Genomic DNA, 23,666 nt, shown 5'->3' on the forward strand with positions numbered 1-23,666 from the left:
AGAACTGACATTTTGACAATACTGAATCTTCCTATCTACAAACATGGATTTATCTTTCTGTTTATTTGGTTCTTTGATTTCTTTGATCATAGTTTTACAGCCTTCATATAAATCTTATATATATTTTGTTAGATTTATATCTAAGTGTTTCAGGGTTTGAACATTTTTGGGGGGCTACTGGGGATTGAACTCAGGACCTTGTGCTTGCAAGGCAGGCAGCGGAACCACTGAACTTGAACATTTTAAGTTACTGGAGAACAAAGTCAGATACTTGAAAGGGTGTATTGTGCTCAGTTGAAGATACAAATAAAGAGAAGCAGGTGCAGTAGAATGAGCAGAGGATGGAGCTGGAGTCTTGAGTTGGTTAATATTATTTTTGCCACTAATAGGATAAAAGATCTAAAGGTAGGATCTGTCTTTCTGAGTCCTGTAAGTAGTGGGCTGGACTTGGTTTGCACATCATTATATCGTTTGAACCTCATAAATCTCATGGAATAGAAATAATCCTTCCTGTTAGGAGAAAACTAGGGTACAGAAGGGCCATGGTTATGAGATGGCAGAAATGGGAGTGGGCTACAGGCTCTCAGACTGACTCAGGTTCAGTGTCCTGCCACTCATGTGATGGAAAACATCCATGCTTCCTTCTCCTACAATTCTGAATGAAAACTCAGCTAATCGGAATGTGGTCTGACCAGAAAGCTTTAAACAGAAGAAAAACAAATATCTAAAGGCATGTGTTTATAGCACATAGACATTATGTGTGGGAGTAAGAGATGAAATAACAAAAAATAAGACTCGTTAGTGAAGATTTCAAGTTTTGGGATTTATCTGAATTTCAGAGGAAACAATGTTAAAAGAAGTTAGGTTTTTGTATTACAGTTTTTCTTCCCCAAAAGAGGATGGTATCTTTCCATCCATCCATCACCTATGCCTAAAGACATTAATTAAGGGCCGGGGATTTAGCTTAGTGGTTTCACTGGCTGCTGCGCAAGCGCAAGGACCCGAGTTCGATCCCTAGTATCAAAAAAAAAAATCTGATAGACATTAATTATAATACATCTGAAGGAGTCCATGTGTACATGGCTCATTCCTAGTTCTAAAGGGACACTCTGGTCACTGCTGTGAAGCACTGAAGTAGCATTAAACTTTTTTTTTGGTTAGTACATGTTTGCAGGACATAATAATTATATTTTTTGAGGGGAATTGGTACACGTACATAACACAGCAGTATTAAACTTTATTTTTATTAAACTTTAATTTGCTAGCTTTTTTTTCTGTTGGGACTTGAGGGATCAAAAATGGGATTCCAGCAACAGTTTGCACTTTGTTGTTGTTGTACTGGGGACTGAACCCAGGGGTGCTCTCCCACTGAGCTACACCCTCAGCCTTTTTTTCATTCCCTCCCTCCCTCCCTCTCCCCCATCTCTTGCTCCTTTTGTGTTTTGGCGCGTGTTTGCAGTGCATGATGTTCCCATCCCTTGTGTGGAGCTGGAGCATGTACCTAACACATCCCAATTCCTTTCTGCAGCCCCTGTCCCTCCCCTCCCTCCATCTCTTCATCCCTTTCCCCTTTCAGAAAGATCTAAGTTTACTAATAACCTACATTCGATTGACGTAAAAAAGCAATTAGTTTAAAAACACTACCAACCTTTGTGGCGGATATAAGGCTTTATCTGATTCCAGACTTTGGTCAGCAGGCTGAGTTTCAGACGGTTGTAAGGTGCATTTGATACTAAGTTTGCAAGGCACTGTAAATCACACACACACATATAAAAACAGCTCATCAATAGGCCTGGTTAAGCCACATCACAGAAACAAAATTTTACGGCACTTAATTTTAATGGTCTTTACGCTTACTGAGAACCAGTCCTTTTCTATCTTTTAAAAAATAACACTCGCTTAAAAATACATTGGTACAACTTACTACTAAACCTAAGAACCACTTTAGTAAAATGAAAGAAGCAACATTTATTTGGACATACAGAGATTATAGGTTAGATCAGACAAGTGGGTACAGACTTTCAAATAGGATATCCTTAATAAAATTACTTGTATTTTTAAGTTAAGTTACTTTTAGGCTATGTAAAACATCATACAAAATTCAAACAAAGAGCCCTCTCAGGAACCACAGGTCACTTGGAATATTTACCTTAATTGTCTGGGTGAGGGTCTGTGACGATGACTCTGCCACCAAAGCTAACAGAAGACATCTGTGCAACTCTCTAATGCTGGAAGCAATCATGACGGAGAAGGGAATAAAAGCCCTTTTGTGGTCACTCGTATCTTCAGCAACGGAAAGAAACTGCTTTGAGCCTTCTAATATGGCAGATAAAACTTGCAGAGCACAGGCACGTGTCTGAAATTTCAGGATGATTCATACAAGTTAGTTAAAAATTAAGAGCCAGAGTCCCTCTTTCCCATATATAGTTTTTAAAGTATTTAGAATCGATCATCTTAATTAGAACAATAAAGGCAATGGGATTATCAGGTTCTGAAAGCAGGCATGAACTAGACTACTTGTACTCCATACCTTAAAAAAAAAATCGTATATTGCTGTTAGGTTTTCTTACAGTAAGGAGTAAGTCTAAGCTACATGAAAACCTGAAATCCTAAGCATGAGGATAAAGATCAGAGGCCTATTTTATTCCAACATAAGCCCAAAAATCAGAAATGAAAAGAAAGTCAATTTAGTCAAACTGGAATATATGTAATAAATGCAGGAGTATTAATATATAATACTATTCACCCTTTTGGTCAGCTCACCCCAAAATGCCAATTAAACACCTTCTAGTCAGTTTTTCCAAGTAGGGAATGAATTTTACAATTCTAAAATCTAATTAAAATATTTACTCAATTTTAAGAATATGGGTTCAGAGTGAAAAAGATTTTCAGAAAGCCTACAACTATATTATCTTCAAAACAACAACAACAACAACAAAAAGCAAACAATAAATCACTTCTGTGCAGTAGAATCATAAATTTATTTGTTTGAAAATAAATGTATATCACGAGTACAGACTAAGGCAGAGTCATTTAGTTAGGAAGCTGACAGTGCTTAGGAAGCTATGTAATACGTGAAGAGCGAGACTATGAACACAAGCCAGCTGATCCAAGAACCCAGATCAGGGCTGGCAAACTTTGTGCTGGACCACTAGTACATGTTTTATGGTTCAGACTCTGCAGGACACAGAGTCTGTCAGGACCACTCAACTCTGCTCTGCTAACAGTCACTATGGGAAGGAATAAACATGGCTGAGTTCTAATAAAACTTTACGTATGAATAACGAAATCTGAATTTCACATAATTTTCACATACCGTGAAATTTATTCTTTTGATAATTACAAAACTATTTAAAAGGTAAAAACCATCCTTTGCTCACAAGTCAAACAAAAGCAGAGGGTGGGCTACATTTGTTCTACACACCAGTTTGCCAACTGCTGATTGGATGGTTGGTTTGAACTAAAAGAGACAGATGTTATGCTAAACTTTCATTTCTCTAGAAGGCAATTAAAAGCTCCAACAGCTCACAAACCAAATAAAATTAAAGATCAGGTTGTAGAAAGAAATGAACTCATGTTCAAAAAGGAGAAAAAAGTTAGTTTGATTAACTTTGGTGCCCTAAGGAAGAAAACATTCATGAGGATCACAGATGAAAACAAAAGAAATGACACTGAAATTGGTTATTTTTTTCCCATGAGGTATAAAATCTACATAGAAATTTGATCCTACAAGTTATACTTTTCATAGTTCTCGGTTAATTTCCTTTCAACTCTTAATGTCTTTATTATAAAATTGTTACTTATGATACTGAATCTTGCTCAAGTTCTGCTTCATTTATTCTTACATCAATATTTAATATCCTGTTTACCAGTTCTAATCAGCACTTTCAGCAGAAACTGCTAATGCGCTAGCAAATCATAATAGGTCCAACTCCCCAGACAGCTCATTTTGTTGAGTAAGTTTTATTGTCTGAATATTTACAATGATGGATGAAAGATGTTTCAAGCTCATAAACATCAGTGTGCTCAGTGTTACCAGTATGTAGTTTCACCTCCTTCGATATGAAGGCTTGTCTCAAACTAATAAAACAAAAGTCTTTTTTTCCCTCTCTCTTTTACTTATGAATGTAGCAGAAATGTTTGCTGAGGTAGCCCAGTCAATCGTAATGTTTTCCCCTATTTTTATGAATGTATGGTCACAGGATACCCATCAAGGGGGGGGTGATAAAGAAGTTCCAGCTCGGATTAAGTACTACTGAGGTGTCCATGCAGGAAAACAGGCTGTTATCTTCTTTGACTCTGTCCAAGTACTGTACGTATGCATGTATTTGTTACTTTGGTACTGAGGATTGTATGACCTCATATGTGCTAGGCAGGAGCTCTACCGCTGACTACACTTTCAGTTCCAAGTACAGTACTAATTATTATTCACATGTTTCAAGGTTAATTTCTTTGGCTCCCAAAGTTGTTGTCTTTTAAGGGAAGGCATGTTAACACTGTGCCAGAGCTCTAGATTTGGAGACATCCAAGTAAAATTTATCTGTTCCTGAATGACCATATAAAGGAAAGCTTGGTTACCTACCATTTTGTAACAGTTAAAAAATTTACGCTTTATTTTCTTTTCTAGTTATGTTAGCATCTATATTTTGATTTTTTTTACCTTTAAGTTATCTAAAAGAGAAATAGAAGATCATCCTGTAATTGAAAATTAGGATTCTCAAGGTATCCAGAGAAAGGTCTGCAGAGAAAGGTCTGCCCTTTGTTTGTTCCTTAGGCCAAAATCTTGGTGATATATCTACATAATGCCTGAGAAAATCATACAGAAGAAATTCTTATATTAGTCATGTTATGTATATTAGTTTCCTCTGTTTCTCCTGGAAACATATAAGATGTGCTTTCTGAAGCACATTTCCAACATGGAAAGTTGATTTTCCAAGTACCACCACACTACCAAATCCTAAAAGAAATTTCTGTTCTCCTTTCTAGTAACTACCAGTATTTCATGTTCAAGGTTCCTGAAAGTAACTTTTATTCCTAGTGTTCTGACTCGAAGAAGCAACTCACTTTTTCTTCTGTTTCTCACTGGAAGAAAAAGTTTTAGAGGAGCTGTTTTAATTTCTTCATGTAATTTTGCAGAAGTCATTATGAGAACCTCTCTCACTGACGTCATCTGCTGCAGCACCTTCTTCTAGAATGTGTCTTGGTGCGTAATTAATTACATGGTGGAAGTTTGCAAAAGTATGGCTCAGGCTTCACAGTCAATAATTATCATATTTATTTATACCCTTTCAAGCTAATATTTGATAAAAATCTCTTGAGTTCAATTATTTCACTTGTTCTTAGATTGAACTAATTTTAATCATTTCTTTCATCTTTTTTTTGTTGTTCTCTTTAAGAAGAATGACTTATTTTTCTATTTCTCCAGGACTTTTTATGGGGCTTTTGCATTGATTTTAGGACACCTGCAGGAGGAAGAACTATACCTTCTCCCTCAAACCATATTTCTTGCATTCACTCAACTTAAATAGCAAGGTATCTAAAAGGTACCCAAATTAAGGAGATAGAAAAGACCAATATTCAATATGTAGAATTTCTCATGGCATTTAAAATCAAATGTAAGCTTTTAAAAGATATAACTACCATGAAAATTATTTCAGTTCACCCTCACCAGATATGACCCCATGACCTCTGTGTTAGCATCCCAAGCTCACATGTTCCCCGCCTCCTCTTAGCTGGGCAGCTGTGGCAGGGTGATTCACTTGTGCTGTTGCTTGCCTCACAGCACCATTTCCTTGGGCACTTCTGCCAGCTCCCCCCTGGCTGGGGAGTATGCATTTAAAAATCTTCATAGTTTTCCTCCAATTACTAGAATGGCTTCATTACTAATGTATTTGCTGCCATTCATTTTCCATTTTTCTCCCAGGTCCTTATTCACTATAGATATAGCTGAGTTGCAAAATTTCTGCTGGTTTAACTGCTTGGGATACTAGGTATTTGAAATACACCACAAGAATTACTTTGTGAATAATTAAGGCTACATTAAGCTTTTGAAGTGGCATCTAGAAGTTTTCTTATCTATTCAAGAAGATGATACGGGGTATTTCAATGTATTGTGGATTACTACCTCCCCTCTCACGTTTAATGGAAAATCTTATGAAAACTGTTTATTTTCAGTGGGTAGCTGGGTTACCTGAGGATACTCAGATGCTATTCACATGACTTTTTTTTTTGGTACCGTGGATCAAACTCAGGACATTGCACTTGCGAGGCAGGCGCTGGAACCACTGAGCTAAATCCCAGCCCTCAGCATGACTTTTTAATGTCCATTATTGTAAGGAGAACCCAAGAGCAGGACGTTTTCCTTACTTGGTTAAGAGGTTAACTTCTAGGGAGGAACGAACTTATCTAGGCCAAGGTAGACATTGCATCAGCCATAGGATATCTTGCTGTAGATATCTGTGGCTGCCAAACCATTTCTTCTTTTTTTTAAAAAATTAGTTTTTCTCATTAAAATATGTAAATGTTCATTATACATAATATGAAAAAAATACAGAAAAATTAAAAGAAAAACCACCATTGAGATACTATTGTACATACTCTTTATATCTTGTGCTTTAACAAAACATTATGAGAATTTTTCTAAGCCGTATACCTCCTTTATGTCTATTATGCACCATAATATTCCACAGAGTTTTAAAAACCATTTGTGATTTTTTTTTCTATTATAAATACAACAGCAATCAATATTTTCATGGGAAAGGAAGGACAGCAGCTTCAGTGGAGCTCAAAGGAGACACCGAAGTTGTAAGTCTGTGTGCTTCACGCACGGCCTAGGCCAGAAGCAACCTCTATAGAATCTCCCTCACTGTCCTAGGCACAGAAGTCCATTTCCTCCTCCTCCTCTCCAGTAAGTCAGGACTTGAGTCAGTATTAATAAGAATAGAGTTCAGATAAAATCGGATAGGGCAGAGAAAAGAAAGAGAGACATGGAAACTTTCTCTTCCTACCAAAGCTTACAATGCAAATGCTCTTACCTTTGGAGAAGGATCTTTTAAGGTAAGCGTAATTAAGGACAGAGACTGTGGGCTTCCAAGCTCTGGTGTGTCAGGAACAAAGGCTGACCAGTATCCATAAAGAACTTTTTTTTCTATTGACTTTATTGTAGAAAGAAAACAAGCTAATGCTCCCTGGCGAACTTTGGCTTGGTATGACCTTTCATATACAAAATAAGAAGAAAATAAGTTTGGGGGAAGTTTTTAAGAAATGCAAACATGAAATGCTATTCATTCCAGCAAATTCAAATGATACATTGAGAAATTCAGCATTCTGAATAATCCCTAAAGATGTTAACATGGTATTAAAATTTTTTTAAAAATGTGATCAAAACTTCTTAAGGCAATTTGCTTAATATAGCAAGGTATTAAGGCTGACCAAAAACACAACTAGAGAGAGAATAAGAGGGTAATATTTTGATGTTAGGGAACTAGTGTTAGATATTAAACAATGCAGAGTACCTATCCATCCATTCAACAAATAACCCAGTGATCTTATATGCCTGTGCCAGGTTATTACGCTGAGGCAGAGGCATAAACAAAGCCTCTGCCCTTGACAAGCTTGTTAGTGGCAGTGACAAGACAAATAGATAACTAGGGCAGAGGGAGGTCAGAGGGTCACACAGAAGGGGTACCTAACCAGAACTGGGAGGGGGAGAATGGAAAAAGTTTTCCAGAGAATAATATGATTTCTTAGCTCTTATTAAAGATGAATAGAGGCTGGGCTGGGGATTTAGCTCAGTGGTTTTGCCGCCTGCTGCGCAAGCGCAAGGACCCGAGTTCGATCCCCGGTACCCAAAAAAAAAAAAGATGAATAGAGGTTACCAAGACAAAAATGTAAAAAAAAAAAGGTGATGGGAATATTATTCTAGGGACAGCAGTAGTGTGGACAAAGGCAGATCAAAGGAGCAAGGCACATTCAGAGTAATACAAAACCTCATAAAAACGAGAATCTTCAAGTTCAATTACATGCAGCAGTCATGTTTTTAAGCAAAGATAAACTTATGAGCAACTTAAAATACAAAATATAAAAAGATAACAAAATCCTACTACCTCACTTTACCCTGCATGGTTCCTTCTGCATCAGAATAGTCTGATTCACTACTGCTGACTCTTTTCCAACTGGAAGACCTGAAGGGGGAGGAGACTTGCACTTTTCCCGAAGCTCTACTCTCACTTCCAGGCAAACTCTGGAGTCCCGCAGAGAAGGGACCCCGGCTGTTTCCTTCACACATCTTCATGCTGCCCGTGCCAGAGCCTGCAGCTGCTTCGGCTTCACCACCCGATTCTTCTTCCTCCTCCTCTCCTGGCTGGATTTTCTTTGGTTTTACCTTGGATTTTTTCTTTTTATTCTGATTTTAGGAGCAAAGAAAGACATATATATATATGATAGATACTGATAGCTATTTCAAAATAGTTTTTAACTGAATCATTGGTACTACACCTATTTGAAGGTAAGTATGTTCCCAACATGTAATGTAAAGAAAGGAGAAAAAAGTGACATTTACTCAATATTTTTTCTATCAGGCGGAATGCTAAGTGTTTACATGCACCATTTTAGACTGGAAGAAATAAGCCATGAAGCCATCAGACAGAGCAAAACAAGTGGCCCAGATTTAAACTCTACTTCTGGGCAAATCATGTAGCCTCTCTGAGCTTGACCTTCCTCAGCTAAGCACGAAGCTAATACCACCTACCTTGCATAGATGTAGTGAAAGCATTCAGCTTCTCAACTGGGATTCCACAGAGACTCAAACCCTATGGGAAATAACTTGAGTGTCTATTTTCTCACTTTTCCCAACTAAGATACACAGCAATACCACTCCAGTGCATGCATATGGGACCATAATCCATTTCAGATAACATACATCCTGGGGCCCTGAGGTGACATCAGAATAGATATTAAGTAAAAGCCAGTTTCTTTGTTTTCCCTACTTCATTCTGATTTGCAAGTATCTCTGAAATCTGTGCCTTCCTCCACATGCTCAAAGTCCCTCACCTTGAGGGAGAAGATTCTCATCTCTTCTCTCTTGGACTACTTTCTAAGGATCAGACTCATTCTTTCTTATAGTACTTGCTACCATTGTAGCTTTTCAAAGGTGCAAATCTGATCACATCATTCTGCTAGGACTGAAAGAATTTTTAATTTTAAGCATTTTTAATTGGGTATTAGATTTCTGAATATGAAATTTATACATCTATATGAACACATCTGTATGTTCCAGATTCTCTAATCGAAACATGAGGCAGATGGCAGCTATCTGAAAGGCTGGGAAATCTGGTGAATGTAAAGATGACTCTAAGGCCAAATCCAGCCCAGCCCATAGCCTGTTTCTGTAAATAAAGTTTTACTAGATCGCCAGGCCCATGCATTTCCACAGTGACTCTATGGCTGCTTTTGTACTCTGATGACAGAGTTGGTAGTTGTGACAAAGACCAAAGGTATTTACCAGCCATCCCTTTATAGAAAGGGTGAGCCAATCCTTGCTCTTAACCTTTTGGGGATGAGGGTGCTTGACTTTGGAGATACAGCAAATGCTCATTTTTGTGGCTGTTACACTGCCTAGACCTCTTGGAAGCACAAGATGCTTTAACTGGCATCTTCAACAATCTCGGTAAATTTAAATTTACTACATTAAATGTCCTAATTGATACCAAATTCAAGGTGAGCTTTTGGAGCTGTAATGATGCCCCTATAGAAAACATGCATAGCAAGTTACTCAAAACAATCCACAACTTAAATCTAAGCAGACATAAATGTACCACAGCTGGTCGAGGAGCACTGGATTCTGACTGCTGCAGTTTGACAGGTGGTCGGCCATCATACTGAGGAAGTGGAGTTGGGTAGAGCACCGTGGGCATCTCTATGTTTAGTCCAGGGAGTCCATGAAACATGGTTTTCTAATAATGATGAATAAGGAAACATATACCAAACATAAGTCACAGAATTATTTACCATAATCTGGATCAGAACACAAACAGATGAATGTTTAAAAGACTACTGAGGAATAAAAATGGGACAGAAAATAGATGGCTTGAAGGCTGAGGGCTTAAAGAAGAGCTTAATCTCATTTAGCTTCCAGCTGGTTCTGCTTTAGCCACATCACAATAGGTCTGATTTTGTTTATTTAACTTAGCCAATCATTTTAATGCAACTATTTTATCTACCTATAATTTAAAAACTAATACATCACTTTTATTTTGTTTTCTATCTCCACATTTAGCTATCTGTCTCTATTTTATTAATGATTAACAGAATGGTATAGGAAAAAATTCAAATTTTAGTCAGGACAAAGCTAGACTCTCAAACATGGCATTGACTTGAGGCCAGTCAAATGCTTCTTCCTCCTTCCTAGCTGAACTGAAGAGAGCTGAGTCCCAGAGAGGCAATCTGACTTTCCCACTGCCTGGCTGGCTCAGAAGCTAGAGACAGTAGCCTAATGACAAGCATCTTCACTAGGCTGCCTATAATGGGGAGCAGCTTGCCAAAGAGAAGCCCTGCCTCTTCTTTCAAAAATAAACAGGTAAGAGCAAGTTCAAGATCATCTATAATTAAATTACTTACAAATCCTGTCTCACAACCTATTCCCTCCTAAGATTCAAAGATACTGTAATTTCAAAATTTTTTTTTTTTTTTGGTACCAGGGATTCAACTCGGGACCTTGTGTTTGCAAGGCAGGCAGCAGAACCGAGCTAAATCCCCAGCCCCCAAAATTTTGACATATTTATTTAATCAAAGTTGTTTTCTGTTTTGAACTATGCCTGAATATGGACATCTTATTCTGTTTTCTTAAAAAAAAAAAAAAATATATATATATATATACACACACACACACACACACACATATATATATGAACTTTTACATTAAAGTTAGCCTCAGAGCAATTATGTAAACTGGTTTCATGTCTGGAATTTAAACAGGAGAATTACTGATCAGGCTTGCCTTACCTTTAGAACAGCTAGAAGAGCTCCAAGTTCATCAGTCTGTGTCAGTTTCATCTTCCCACCATTGAGAAGTGATTGTATGCCCTTTAATGCATTCTGTAACAACTAGTGGGAAAAAGAATCTAAAGTTAGAAAGCAGAATAAAATTTGGTTATTAAGAAATCTAATTTTTGGCACCACTTAGGATAGAAGAGCAAAAAATCTCTAGATGATGAAAAACACTTTAGAAACATGATTGTGAGACAAAGCAGGAACAAAGATCCAGAGAATAGACCTGATAAACCACTGAATTATTTTTCTAAAGAAAAGAGTATCCTTATTGAATGGCCTTATTATACTTTCTTATAAACCAGTATGTGCAAATGGTGAGCAGGGAGAGAGAGAGAGAGAGAGAGAGAGAGAGAGACAGAGACAGAGAGACAAAGAGAGAGAGAGACAGAGAGTGTGGGAAGAACGTGAGAAGGAATGAAGAAGTGGCAGCAGAGATCAGAAGTGGGAAAGCTGTAATTCGGCAAAGCCATTGCTGTGGGAACATGACAGAAACATAATTTCTAGTGGGCAATTCTGATCAAGATTGATTTCTTAGCTTAGTAATCTCATTTATAGGTCCCTGTCATTCTCCCACAGGGGAGAATGTGAACTGTAGCCTTGTTTGAAATGTGGAAAAATGAAAAAAAGTCAATTTTCATCAATTATAATCAATAATACAGTGATGACATAAGAAACCCTCAGCTAACTGCGAAACTACCAATACAATGCAGTTATATCCCATTTCCAAGAGGAACATGGAGGCTCCAAAAAGTTAAATAACTTGCACAAGGTCTCTTGGCTACAGCAGTTAAAAAATATGAGGTATACAAACAGGTATTAAAAAGCTGCCCAAGAGACATTAGGATTTAAAAATCTAGAAAGTTATAGAAAAGCATATTAAATATGATTCCACTTAAAAATGATAAATGTGCCCATTTGTATATGGAAAAAAATCTGAGGACCCATGCAAAGAATTGTCACAAGTGGTTGTATCTGAGCAGGGGACTGAGGCAATTTCACTACCTTGCATCTACAATGTTTGAAATCCGTCACTCTGAATTTAAAACATGTTAATAAACTGTCATATACATGCCAGATTTTTTTAAAAAAATAAATAAAGCTACAGATATTGTTGAAATCTGCTTTCTTCCTGTTCATCTTAAAGTCAGTTACTAGCTGGAAATCTTATTGCTTTTATACTCAAGAGGAAAAAGAATAGTTTTCTTTTAAAACCCAGAATGGCAAACAATCCCAAAGAAAAACAAAACAAAAAATACCAGTTTCTTGTCATTTAAACCTAAAAATTCAATATTCCTGACTTATAAACATTCTACATATATGCAAATATCTTTAAACAAAACTAACATAGCAGCAAAATTAAACTCTTTGGTAATAAACTTCTGCTGTACTCCTGCTTCAAGACACATCTGCAACAATCAGAAGATAAGCGATAGTCCTACCTACCATACAAAATATTATATCATCCGTATCAGATGATTTTGAAGACTGTAAAATGGTCAAGAAAGCGTTGAAGCAAATATTTTGATAGGGCTCCTCCAAGTAGGGCTGTCCTGGCACACTAGAACACAAACAGAGAAAAAAACCTCAAAAGTCTCCTCTGAACTGGTACTTGCAAAAGAATAAGAAGTAAACACAGTAGTAACACAGACTGATGGAGTTAGAATATACCCTTGAATGCAACTGTACTTTGACTAATGAGTTATTGCTATGGGACAGGTATAAGCTTGAATAAATATGAAGAAGGAAGAGTAGTTTCCACAGGAGAAAGTTACAGAAGTCTGTAGTGGAAGAAGAATGCACAAAGAAAAATCTTTTATAGTTCTGCTTTCCAGTTCTACAAGGGAAAGATATAAATAGGTCCTGCTGAGTTAGAATGGTATGATTGAACCTGCCTTCTTAGCTACTGGACAGTACTAAGCTATGTAGACAAGTTCAGGTCCGTGCTGCTCACAACCTATTACATATTACGGATTGGTTCCATTTTCTTAAAAGAGAAGAAAACAGCCTTGACAGATAAACCACACCAGAGCTTAAATTCACATGAATATATCCTTGTAGAAGACCTAATATGGCTAGGATTTATAGAAAACCAAAAACTTGACATATAGTGCACATATATCACTTTTAGCATATATTTTTTTCTTCATTCCTTTACAAGCTTTCTTTAAAACAAATAATATATTGGGCCGGGGATTTAGCTCAGTGGTTCCGCCGCCTGCCTTGCAAGCGGAAGGACCCGAGTTTGATCCCCGGTACCAAAAAAACCCCAAAAAAAACAAATAATATAAGATAACCTTATTAAATGACATGAGAAATAGAACATGCGTTATTCGTTTTGAAGTTAGCTCTGGTTTCAGATAGATGGAACAGTCTACAAAGGGACGGGGAGAGGTTTCATCTTATTACTACTGGGAAACCACACCGGACCCACATACCTGAGACATAAGTTTGCCATACAATGCACTGCAGCTCTCCTGACTTCAGGGTCAGACTGAGCCAAGTCACTCATCTTCATCAAGAGGCCAGTCTTGCCTAACAAGTCTGGGAGATACTAAAACAAAATAACAGTCAATGTTGGTCTAAGAGAAGCTTCTAGAAAAAGTTTTGTTGTTTTTTTTTTTTTAACTAAAGGAACTAGCTGTGAGGTGAATCTCTCAGATGGGTATGCAAAGATACACTAAAAAATAGCAATAAGGACCATTACTGGGTAGTTGCAGAAGCTCTTTAGTCTTGGCTGCATGGATGATAAATAACAACAACAACAACAGTAATAGTTAATGGAGTGGCAAGCACTTTACAGGTATTGTCTCACTATAACTTCAGAACACCTATTTTACACATGAGGAAACATGTCTCTGACGAATTCTGAGGACAGCTCAAGCTTATACATCCAATTAGTAGCAAGACAGATTCCTGAACACAGGTCTCTTGACTCCAGAATCTGTGCTTGCCTTTCAAAGGAAAGGCAGAGTGCGGTTTAAACTACCTTTTGACATTTTGAGCCATTGTAGTAAACCAGAGCTGCCAGGGCTTGGAGAATTTCCATGTGTGTCCAGGAGCTACACTGCCGAATAGCTGAAATGGTATACGCCAACAAGAAATCCAGGTTCTGTTCATCAACAATTACCTATTGACAGAAGAAAAATACAGATGCTCTAACTTTAAAACTATTTTCATCCTTTTACAGCTATGTACGCTCCCTTGAATCAAGCTGTGTGAGACTGCATATCCATCTTTTCTTGCATGTGTCAAAAAGAGGTTCTAAAGGTTTGATAATTTGATCAAGACAGAGGCCCTCCCCCTGTCCAACGTCTCAGTCATTTTAGTCCCTTTAGTCTCTCTACTCAAAGCAGAACCTGGAGAAGGCATTGTAACTTGTCCCTGAACTAAACAGACATTGGCAGCTGTGAATACATTGATATAAGACTCAATCCACTGAAATACTTTAGTTCAATTAAACTGTCTTATATAATCACTCAAAAAATACATAGTGACTAAACATATTTGCTGAATAGCTACTATGTCTCTTGCTTGATGGCAGGAATACAAGAAGAAGTGGTATGTCCCTGTCCCAATGGAGTTCACAATCTTTTGGGGATAAATTAGGCTAATCTAAGTATCAATTTGTCTCACTTGAGACAAACCTTCATCAAATGCTAGAAAGTTGCCTGTGGGTTGAAGGTGCCATGGATGATCAGAAAGTTTTCCCACGGCCACTGTTAAAAAAATGACACACCTGAGAATAGCAAATATTCAGAAGCTATCTCACATCAGTTTGAAACATTCCAAAGTTGAAAATAACTCTATCTCATGTAGCAGACACTGTCGGTTAACTATCAGCATCCATCTTCTCTGAGGGGAGAGCTCTAATTTCATTTGGATGCCCACCTCTCCTACATGAGATCCACAGGGAAATCCTATTTACTGACAGTGGTTCTCAACCAGGGCCAATCTTGACCCCCAGGGAACATTTGACAATAGCTGTAGACATTTTTGATTATTTGCAATTAGTGTCAAGTGGGTGGACACTAACGATCTTGCTAAACATATTATAATGCACAGGACATTATAGCAAACTGTTATGGCTCAAGTTTAAGCCTCATGTGGTCACAGGTGGGGCTTTTTCAGAGCTGGCTAAATCTAGAGTGTGTGACCTAAAATTGATTCATGATACAATGGTAGGCTCAAGGGCACTACGATTAAGGGTGTGAGTGCTACCCGCCCTAAATAGCCTGGATAAGATAAAAGGAGCAAAAAGAGCTGTGGCCATCCTGTGCCGCTTTTGCTATCTTATGGGTGGCATGGATTGTTCTCCTCTGTGACGCCCCTCTGCCTTGTGCCACTCTGCCTTATAGCCAGCCAACTATAGACTAAAACCTCTACAAACTATCAGCCAATAAACTTGTCCTTTAACTTTTGGCGTTGGATATTTTGTCTCAGCGATAAGAAAAATAACTAAGACGAAATTTGGTATCGGAAAGGGGGGTGAGTCATTGCTGTGACTATACTTGATCATGTGGCTCAGGAGCCTTTGAGAATGGCTTGTGGGAAGAGTTTGGAAAGGTTCAAAGGGCTAAAAAAGTAGAGCTAAAACGCTTTAGGTGGTACTTGATGAGAGATTCTGGTCAGAGCTCAGAAGAGCAAAAGGCTGATAAAAACGATGCTGGTAAAGACAAGGCTCAGGAGGTTTCTGCTGGGAAAAAAGACTGCATTGATTGTTACACAGCAGATGATGTGTGTTATGGCTTGGCAAAAAGTTTGTCTGCATTCTGCTCCTGTCCAGAGACTTTGCCTGAGACTAAGGTTAAGTAAGGGCAGCAGACTAATTAATCTGGCAGAAGACATTTCAAGGCAGTCTCATGTTGAGGCGGTGCGATGCCTACTGCTGGGGGCTTGTAGCCAGACTTATGTTGAAAATCAAGACCAAAAAACCCAACAAAATAACGCAAAATGTTGTGAGTTTGGCCAGAAAGGAAGCTCCAACAAAGCCATAGACTGCAGAGACAGAGCAGAAGAGATCTTAAGTGCTGGAAAAAAACAAGCAAATAAAAAAAGATGACTTGAGGGCATCACAAAAACCAGCGAGATTCCATCCTTTGCCACCTCAAAATTACAAAAGTAAAAGACTTTGCTTCAAAAAAAGAGCCTTGGAGCATCATGTTCCAGAATGGCAGTGGTCTAAAAAAGTTGTTCCTCAAGATTTGGTTCATAGACACTTAAGTCCTACAACCAGGAGGAAAAGAAGGCTGGCTACTGCTCCAGCTGGCAGCAGACCTTGACATCATCCACGTGGCACTGGTTTTGGATACGTGGGGAATGCAAGAGTTGTGGGGTCAAGAAGGCTTCCACTCAGATTTCAGAGGAAGGCCTGGGAGGCCAGGCAGCGTGCTCCTGAGAGGGCAGCGCGTGAAGCTGTATGAGCCAAAAATACAACAGACACTCCAAAAATTTAGAAAAGCCAAGAGGGTAGATCGTCTGAGAAAAACTGCAAGGAGGGAGCAGAGCCAGCCCCAGAGAGAAGCCACAAGAGCTACAACCACCGGCAGTGCCACAGCGGCAGGGTCACCCAAGTCCTTCAGAGTTCACAACTTGCCACAGATTGTGAGAGATGCTAGAAGTAAAATGGTGAGATTTAATGTTTTCCCTGTTAGATTTTAGACTTGTTTTGGTCTCATTCCTTTATATTCACCTGTTTATAACTTTAAAATAAAGGGCTGAGGATTTAGCTCAGTGATGCTGCCTCCTGCCTCGAAAGTACAAGGTCCTGAGTTCTATCCCTGGTACCAAAAAAAACCCACAACAGTTACTTGCAACTTTAAAATAAAATAAAAATGTCTAACTTGGGGACAGAGATTTAGCACAGTGGTTCCACTGCCTGCCTCGCAAGCACAAGGTCCTGAGTTCCATCCCTGGTACCAAAAAAAACCCAAAACCCAAACAAAACAAACAAACAAAAAAATGTCTTATCTTGTGCCATTAAATGTTAAACACTTATACAGAGGCTTGCAGCTAAAAATTTGCTTTAAATCTCAGAAGAGACTTTAGACTTAAGACTTTTCAACAATGCTAAAAGTATTAAGACTTTGGCAACTCTTAAAAATATACTAAATGATTTTTTTCATAAAGAGATACGCATGAGTCTTTGGGGGGCCAGGGGCAGAATGTTATGGCTGTGTCTAGCTATCCCCCCAAAGCCTCATGCGGTCATAGATGGGGCTTTTTGAGAGGTGGCTAAATCTACAGTGTGAGATGCTAAAATTAATTCAAATACAATGTTAAGCTCAAGGGCTTAATATTGAGCTTAAGATGAAGGGTATAAATGCTACTCACCCTACATAGCCGAGGCAAGATAAGAGACAAAAAAACCTGTGGTCGTCCCTTGTTGCTTTTGCTACCTTGTGGGTGGGTGCCAAGAACTGTTTCTTCTCTGCGACGATCCTCTGCCATGTGCCACTCTGCCTTAGAGCCAACCAACTATAGACTAAAACTACACACTAGAAGCCAAATAAACTTTTCCTCCTTTAACTCTGAGTGTCAGTATTTTGTCTCAGCAGCAACAACAACAAAAAAATAACCAAGACACAAACAAAGTATCCAATCTAATATATCAGGAGTACAGAGGGTGAGAAACCCTACAGTAAGCTCATTTTGGGTGCACATTATAATCATTCAGGGAGCTCAGGCACTCCAGGTGATTTTAATGTGCAGTCAAGGTTGAAACCACTGGTTTGTTGTTTTTTCCTGGTACCTGGGATCGAACTCAGGTCCTTGTGCTTGTGAGGCAGGCACAGCGCCACTGAGCTAAATTCCAGGCCCTGAAACCACTGGTTTTAAGGGGGTGGGGGGAACTTAGCAGTACAGCACCTACTTAGCATGCATGAGGCCATGGATTCAATTCCCAACACTGAAGCCAAACCAAACTACTGTTTTAAGTCATTCATGGTAAGATCATTGACTTGTTCAGAGACTGTTTTAGAGAGCTGTTTATATGAGTTAGCACTCCAATGAGATATCAGGAGAGCTTGCTGGAGAACTTACGGGTCAAGTTTGCTCATTCTTAAATACAAGAGACAAAATCAACCTGTTCTTTGGCTTCTATTGAATGTTAGTTATTCTGCATGGGAATCCCTAGAATTATACAGTCATTTTATGACTGTGTGAGAGGTTACCTAAGGACAGCCCCCCACACTGAGGATGGCAGAATGGAAAGATGCCAGTAAGCCTGTTATTATAAAGGGACTCTAGAGCTGCCTGCCTTGGGACTTGTGACATGGCATAATTCCTTTTCCTCTTTATTGTTTAGGTATTTTGGGTTGGCTTTTTTGTTTCTTGTAGCCCAAAGCATCCTCTTGACATAATACTAATTCATATATTTTGTACTCTTTACATTCTGTGTAACAGTCTTAATCCTAAAGGGAGTGGATTTATTCAGCAAGTTGGAAAACCTTCTAAAGAGAGCTGCAGTACAGACCTTGATATAAATAACTGGGGTCTTTTTACCCTAGTGTCCCCTTGCCCTTCAGCCTTCTTCTTAGGTTTGCATACATCAGAAGAAGATGACAAAAATGACAGCTTCAGAAAAGGGGAAACATATTAGTAGGAAAGAAGTAGGGAATCATTTCAACTTATTGAGATATATCTGGGTCAACTTTAGCTTCAGTGAAAAAATCTAGGACTAGGGAATCTGAATAAACATTGGTTTATTCAATCAAACAGAAAGAAACACTTCTAATAGACAAATTTCTAGAATTATCCAGAATAATGTCAATTATATTTAATATCATTTTTGTTAAGGTGTTACCTTTTCCTACCATCTCAAAAGACCAGCTTATGACATCTACCACAGATGCGGTTTAAAGGCATGTATTTATTCTCAAAGTTCATGATCTGAATCCTAAAGTTATATGTATTACCTGTAATCTGTTAAGTAAATGGTGGATCAGCTTAGACACTTTGCTGACAAGATGATTCTGATTAGGAGGCACCAGTCGGCAAGCTTGGACAAGAAGAGCACTGACATCCTACCAAAAACATAAAAAAATAAAAATTAAAAAGACAAAGCAAAGGTAATACACCTACTAGTCAAGTGAAGACACCCAAAACACAGCAAAAGAGGAATATTGGAATATTAAAAGTGCAGGTTCACACAAGAATGGGGAAAGATGATATCCGAATGAAATTCGAGGGAGAAAATAAAATAATAGCACAAAAATAGGATATGCTAAAAAAGAAGAAAAAAATTGGTATGGTTTTTGTCAGGCTAAAGACTTCAGAGTTTCTGTCATCTATAGACAATATAATTAAATAACCAAAGAAAAACTTCCAGCATATAAAAGCACACGCTGAAATTAAAAACACCAAAAAACAAGTGAACTTGATTCTAGTAACTGAGAAAATCAGAAAGGACACTTCCATGAATTTTATGTGAAAATAAGAATTTTTTTAAAAAAGAGAAGAACCCATTTGCAAATCACACCATTCAGCCATTGATGATTACTGACAGAAAGGTGCTGAGCACATACTGTGGGCTCTAAAGGTGAAGGAAACATCTTCCTGAACCTCAAAGAGCTCACAATCTAATGAAGGAGTCAGAAATAGACATGTATAATTAAACTAAATAAAGTGCTGAAAGAATTAAGTAAAAACTCAGTGGGAAAAGAATAATTAAGGAGGCTTGTAACAAGGAGATTTTTAAGCAGAATCTGGAATGATGTCAAGAATACATAGAGCTCCGCCAGACAAGGCATCAAAAAACAATGCAAGCAAAGGGAGTGGGCAAAGATTCGGAGATGAGCAACGCCAGCAGGTGCTTGAAGAGCAGCAAGTTCCAAATGACTGCATACAGGACACAAAAGGGGGACAGACAGGAAAGAAGACTAGAAAAATGCAATTTATTTACAAAAATATCACAGTACACCAAGTAATCAAAAGTTCATCTCCTTTAATCCCACTCTGCTCCTTAGAGAAGCAGACAATTTTTTTGCTGTTGTCGAGAACTCTTCTGGATCTCATTTAAAAAAAATTACACACACACACACACACACACATTATTTTAAAATCCCCCATCTTCCTTGAGCCCCATATTGGTCTCATATTGTATAAAATTCATACAAATTCATAAAATTCATTTGGCAACTTGTTTCAACATTTACCAATATGTATTAAAGATTTTCCCAGATCAGATTTTTACTTTTATAGACAGCTTTAAAAAAACAACAACAACAAAGAAAAGATCACTCTGGCAGCACAGCAAAGAATAGTCTGGAGAAAAGCTGAACTGGAGGAAGGAGATTTGTTAGAGGAGACCAGTGAAATAGTCCACCCAAGTCATGTAGCTTAAGGCAAGGAGAATAAGGGCCACGTGGACTGAGAAAAACGTGTGAGACAGCTTCTGAAGAATCTGGATTGGATAGCCTCTGGGATAAAGGCAAGGAAAAGAACAAAGATTTGTGTCTGTGTGACTTGGTGGACTGAACATGTCTGTGTTGGAGGGGAGGATGGATTGGCGATGGGTGTGTCTGAAGACAGTGTATTCATTATTAAGAACTGTCAAGTCTGAAATGCCTCTGAGCAACAGAAAGGCCCAGGTATTGACTGGCTTAAGAATTCAGGGAATCAGGAAGTGGTATCCAAGGTCTAACGTGTATGAATAAAACTGCTCAATGAAAAGAACTTCTAAAGAGGAAACAGGAGGGAAGAGCTACAGTGGAAGCACAAAAAATACAGGGATTTTGTGACAGATTTAAACTCCAATTCTAGCTCTGCTCCCTGCCAACAATATGACACTCACCGGATCTTGTGAGGGTCAGTGTTTTCATCAGCGAAAACAACTTAGTAATATCCACGTTCTAAGGTTGCTGGAGCCGTTCACGGTAAAGTGCAGTACTCCATAAGCAATAATAATGATAGACTGTACCTATAAAAGTGCTGGATGCACAGAAAAGAAGTGGAGCGTGAGGATGGGAAGGTGGTACCAGAAATGACAGGTGAGATGCTGGAGGAAGTGATCAAGTCGGGGTTTGAAAGATCTGAGTTTGCCAAGCACTGCAATCTTTGAAATGTAGGAAAGCAGAGAATGTGCAACGGTCAGAGCGAACCAGTCAGCCTGGAACTAAGTCATCATCGGGATAGGAGGGGAACATCCCAGAGAGACTGGCAGGGCTCCCTACCAGCTGGGTTCCCTACAGGGTGGGGCCGGGGCCGCCGGCGCAGCGCCTACCTCCGCGGCCACGCCGCCGCCCTCGCGGTAGTTCTCGGAGATGAGCTGGTCGAAGAGGAGGTGGATCTCAGTGCGGGCGGAGCTGCTGTCCTCCAGGCGCAGGGCGCGGAGCCTGGCCGACAAGCGGTGGAACCCACTGCGGGGCTCAGGGGGCGACTCCCGCGGCGCCTCCCGCAGCTGGCTGCACTGCAGCGAGCCGCCAACTCGTACCGCCGCCATTTTTCCGATGTGAGACCACAAGGAAATACTTCCGGGGCATCCCCCAACTCCGCCCTCAAGTCCCACAAATACCTTCTTTGGAACAGAACCGGAAGCAAAGTATTTCTTCCACTAGTAGTCCTCAGCCTAGTGTGTTGCAAAGGAGCAGCGAAAGGTTTAGCCCACTAACTCTCTGACCGCTGACTGAAAAGTGGAGTGGAGGGTTCCTGGCCAGGGCTGGCATTACTATGTTAATTACGCACTGGAGTTTCAGATTTGGGCTGGAGTTGGAGAGGGCCTGCTGTGGATGACAATGGCCAAAATTGCTGATTATCAGACATCTCTTCTTAACTTGTACTAGAGCCCCTGATTGTTCTATAGGTACAGAACAAAGGCTACATTACCCAATAGTCCCTGTACTTGACTCTGTGATTACAATCTGGCCAATGGAATATAGGCAACTTTCCATTGTTTTCATGACAGCTGGCAGTGCTCTTTGTTCCCTTTTCTCCCCTTTTTGCAGTGTGAATGCTGAGAATCACAGAACACCTCTCCCTACTAGAAAAGTTAATTTTGGAGTTCAAACTGAACCGTGTAAATTATAACTTTCATTAAGAGTGAGCTGGTTGGAATTTGACACCCAAGATTTTCTGAAGCATTGTCAAGAAGCTGGAAAAAAAAAAGATGAAAAAACTACAATGCTTTGGGCCGGGGATTTAGCTCAGTGGTTCTGCCACCTGCCTTGCAAGCACAAGGACCCGAGTTCGATCCCCGATACCAAAAAAAAAAAAAAAAAAAAAAGATGAAAAGAAACTGGAAAATAAAAGAGCCATTATAACGCTTAATCAGTTACCCAAGAGATGAAGACTAGACCTTTACATTAAGGCAGACTGGGAAAACCATCTCTAGGACCTTTGAGTTCTTCAGATAAAAAGAAAATTCCCACTTCTAGTTCGTAGGGAAACCTTGAGGTTATTTCAATATGTGTTTTATCCTGAAAATAAAACACTGTGCAGCAGTGAAAATTGGATTATGTTTTAGGAGAGCTAGTTCTCTGAAGACTTTGGACTTCTTTGTGGAGAATTTTTGTTGTTTAGATTTAACACCATTATGCTTGCATATATTATTCTTATTCTTGGGATATGTGTTATATATGTGCAGTATGTGTGTGGAGGAGTAGTTGTGATATTCACTCATTTGCTCAAAGAAAATCAAAAGGTAAAACCTAGTCACTGTATGTTTTAGTTGGTGTTCTCTGAAAGTAGAGCCTCAAGTGAGGTTGATACGTGAGCAATTTATTCAGGAAAGAACAGAGATGGAAGGAGAATCAATAGTAACTTGTGCTCTTGAGTTAGTCACTGCAAGGGATGACTGTTTGGTCTTTGGGAGTTTCTGGGAAATCTTATGAAATGCTCTCAGAACCCCTCCTGAAGAATAAAGGGGATATGGGCCAGGGATTTAGCTCAGTGGTTCCGCCGCCTGCTCCGCAAGCACAAAGACCCAAGTTCGATCCCTGGTACCAAAAAAAAAAAAAAAGAAGAAGAAAGAGGATGTACATCTGCCCGCTTTTGACCTCTGTTGTCAGTGGGTGCTTCACCAGGGATTAATTCTCTAGTTCCGCGTCTTTCATTGTGCAGGAGTTCTTATAGGAGTCCCCTGATGCATAATCAGAGAAACTATGAGGCAAAGGTGAGGTGTTTGGAATACAAGTGCACATGTCTAAAACAAGGCTCTGGCAAGTTCCACTTGTACTAAGCTAGTAGATAGCTGAGATAAACTGGTTGCCATAACAATGATTCAAAGAATCTAAGACTAAGAGTATTTGAAGCAGTCCTTAAGAGATGTTCGACACATTGGGCTAGAAGAATGTGAGGCCTGGTCATTACCACAGTGGGGGAAGTGTGAAGAGACTGGGAAGAATCTGGGTTTAAGGTGGTTCATTGTAGGTTGCAATAAGGATGACCCACATGTAATGTTATTTGAGAAAACAAATGACCCAGGTATTGTAAAGTAGGTATACTGATGCCAATCTGTTGTGTTCTGATAGGATATATCCTTGTGGATGACAGTGTGCTTCCTTCAAGGAACTGAATATTCCTGTTCAGTGGTGATCATCAACCGAAAGAAAAATATATCAATTGTCCAGGGGAAGGGGCCTTTGAAGTTCCCTTGCATTGGCTTAAATCAGACAGCAGTACCT

The 23,666-nt window shown here is 39.1% G+C and overlaps 1 protein-coding gene across 3 annotated transcripts in view; it reads right to left on the bottom strand.

The window, feature by feature from the left end:
• The window catches only part of Heatr6 (HEAT repeat containing 6), a 34,149-nt gene extending 12,641 nt beyond the window's left edge, over positions 1-21,508 (bottom strand). For 2 of the 3 annotated variants that reach the window (XR_015443156.1, XM_087191465.1), the window contains exons 1-11: positions 21,269-21,508; positions 18,963-19,070; positions 14,036-14,176; positions 13,485-13,600; positions 12,493-12,607; positions 11,002-11,103; positions 9,816-9,953; positions 8,106-8,404; positions 7,035-7,212; positions 2,150-2,356; positions 1,649-1,748 (exon numbers count right to left, since the gene is read on the bottom strand). Coding sequence is in view for 2 of the 3 variants with exons in the window: in XM_087191465.1 (XP_087047591.1) it covers positions 1,649-1,748; positions 2,150-2,356; positions 7,035-7,212; positions 8,106-8,404; positions 9,816-9,953; positions 11,002-11,103; positions 12,493-12,607; positions 13,485-13,600; positions 14,036-14,176; positions 18,963-19,070; positions 21,269-21,487 (1,723 nt within the window). In the remaining variant the exon portion in view is untranslated. The remainder of the gene's footprint in view (positions 1-1,648; positions 1,749-2,149; positions 2,357-7,034; positions 7,213-8,105; positions 8,405-9,815; positions 9,954-11,001; positions 11,104-12,492; positions 12,608-13,484; positions 13,601-14,035; positions 14,177-18,962; positions 19,071-21,268) is intronic. The other variant, XM_087191466.1, reaches the window with a different exon arrangement.
• Positions 21,509-23,666: the final 2,158 nt, after the last annotated feature.

This window comes from Heterocephalus glaber, unplaced genomic scaffold, assembly GCF_053883595.1.
Source record: "Heterocephalus glaber isolate CG9 unplaced genomic scaffold, H.glaber_assembly_v1.0 deba00001564, whole genome shotgun sequence".
Classification (NCBI taxonomy): Eukaryota; Metazoa; Chordata; class Mammalia; order Rodentia; family Bathyergidae; genus Heterocephalus; species Heterocephalus glaber.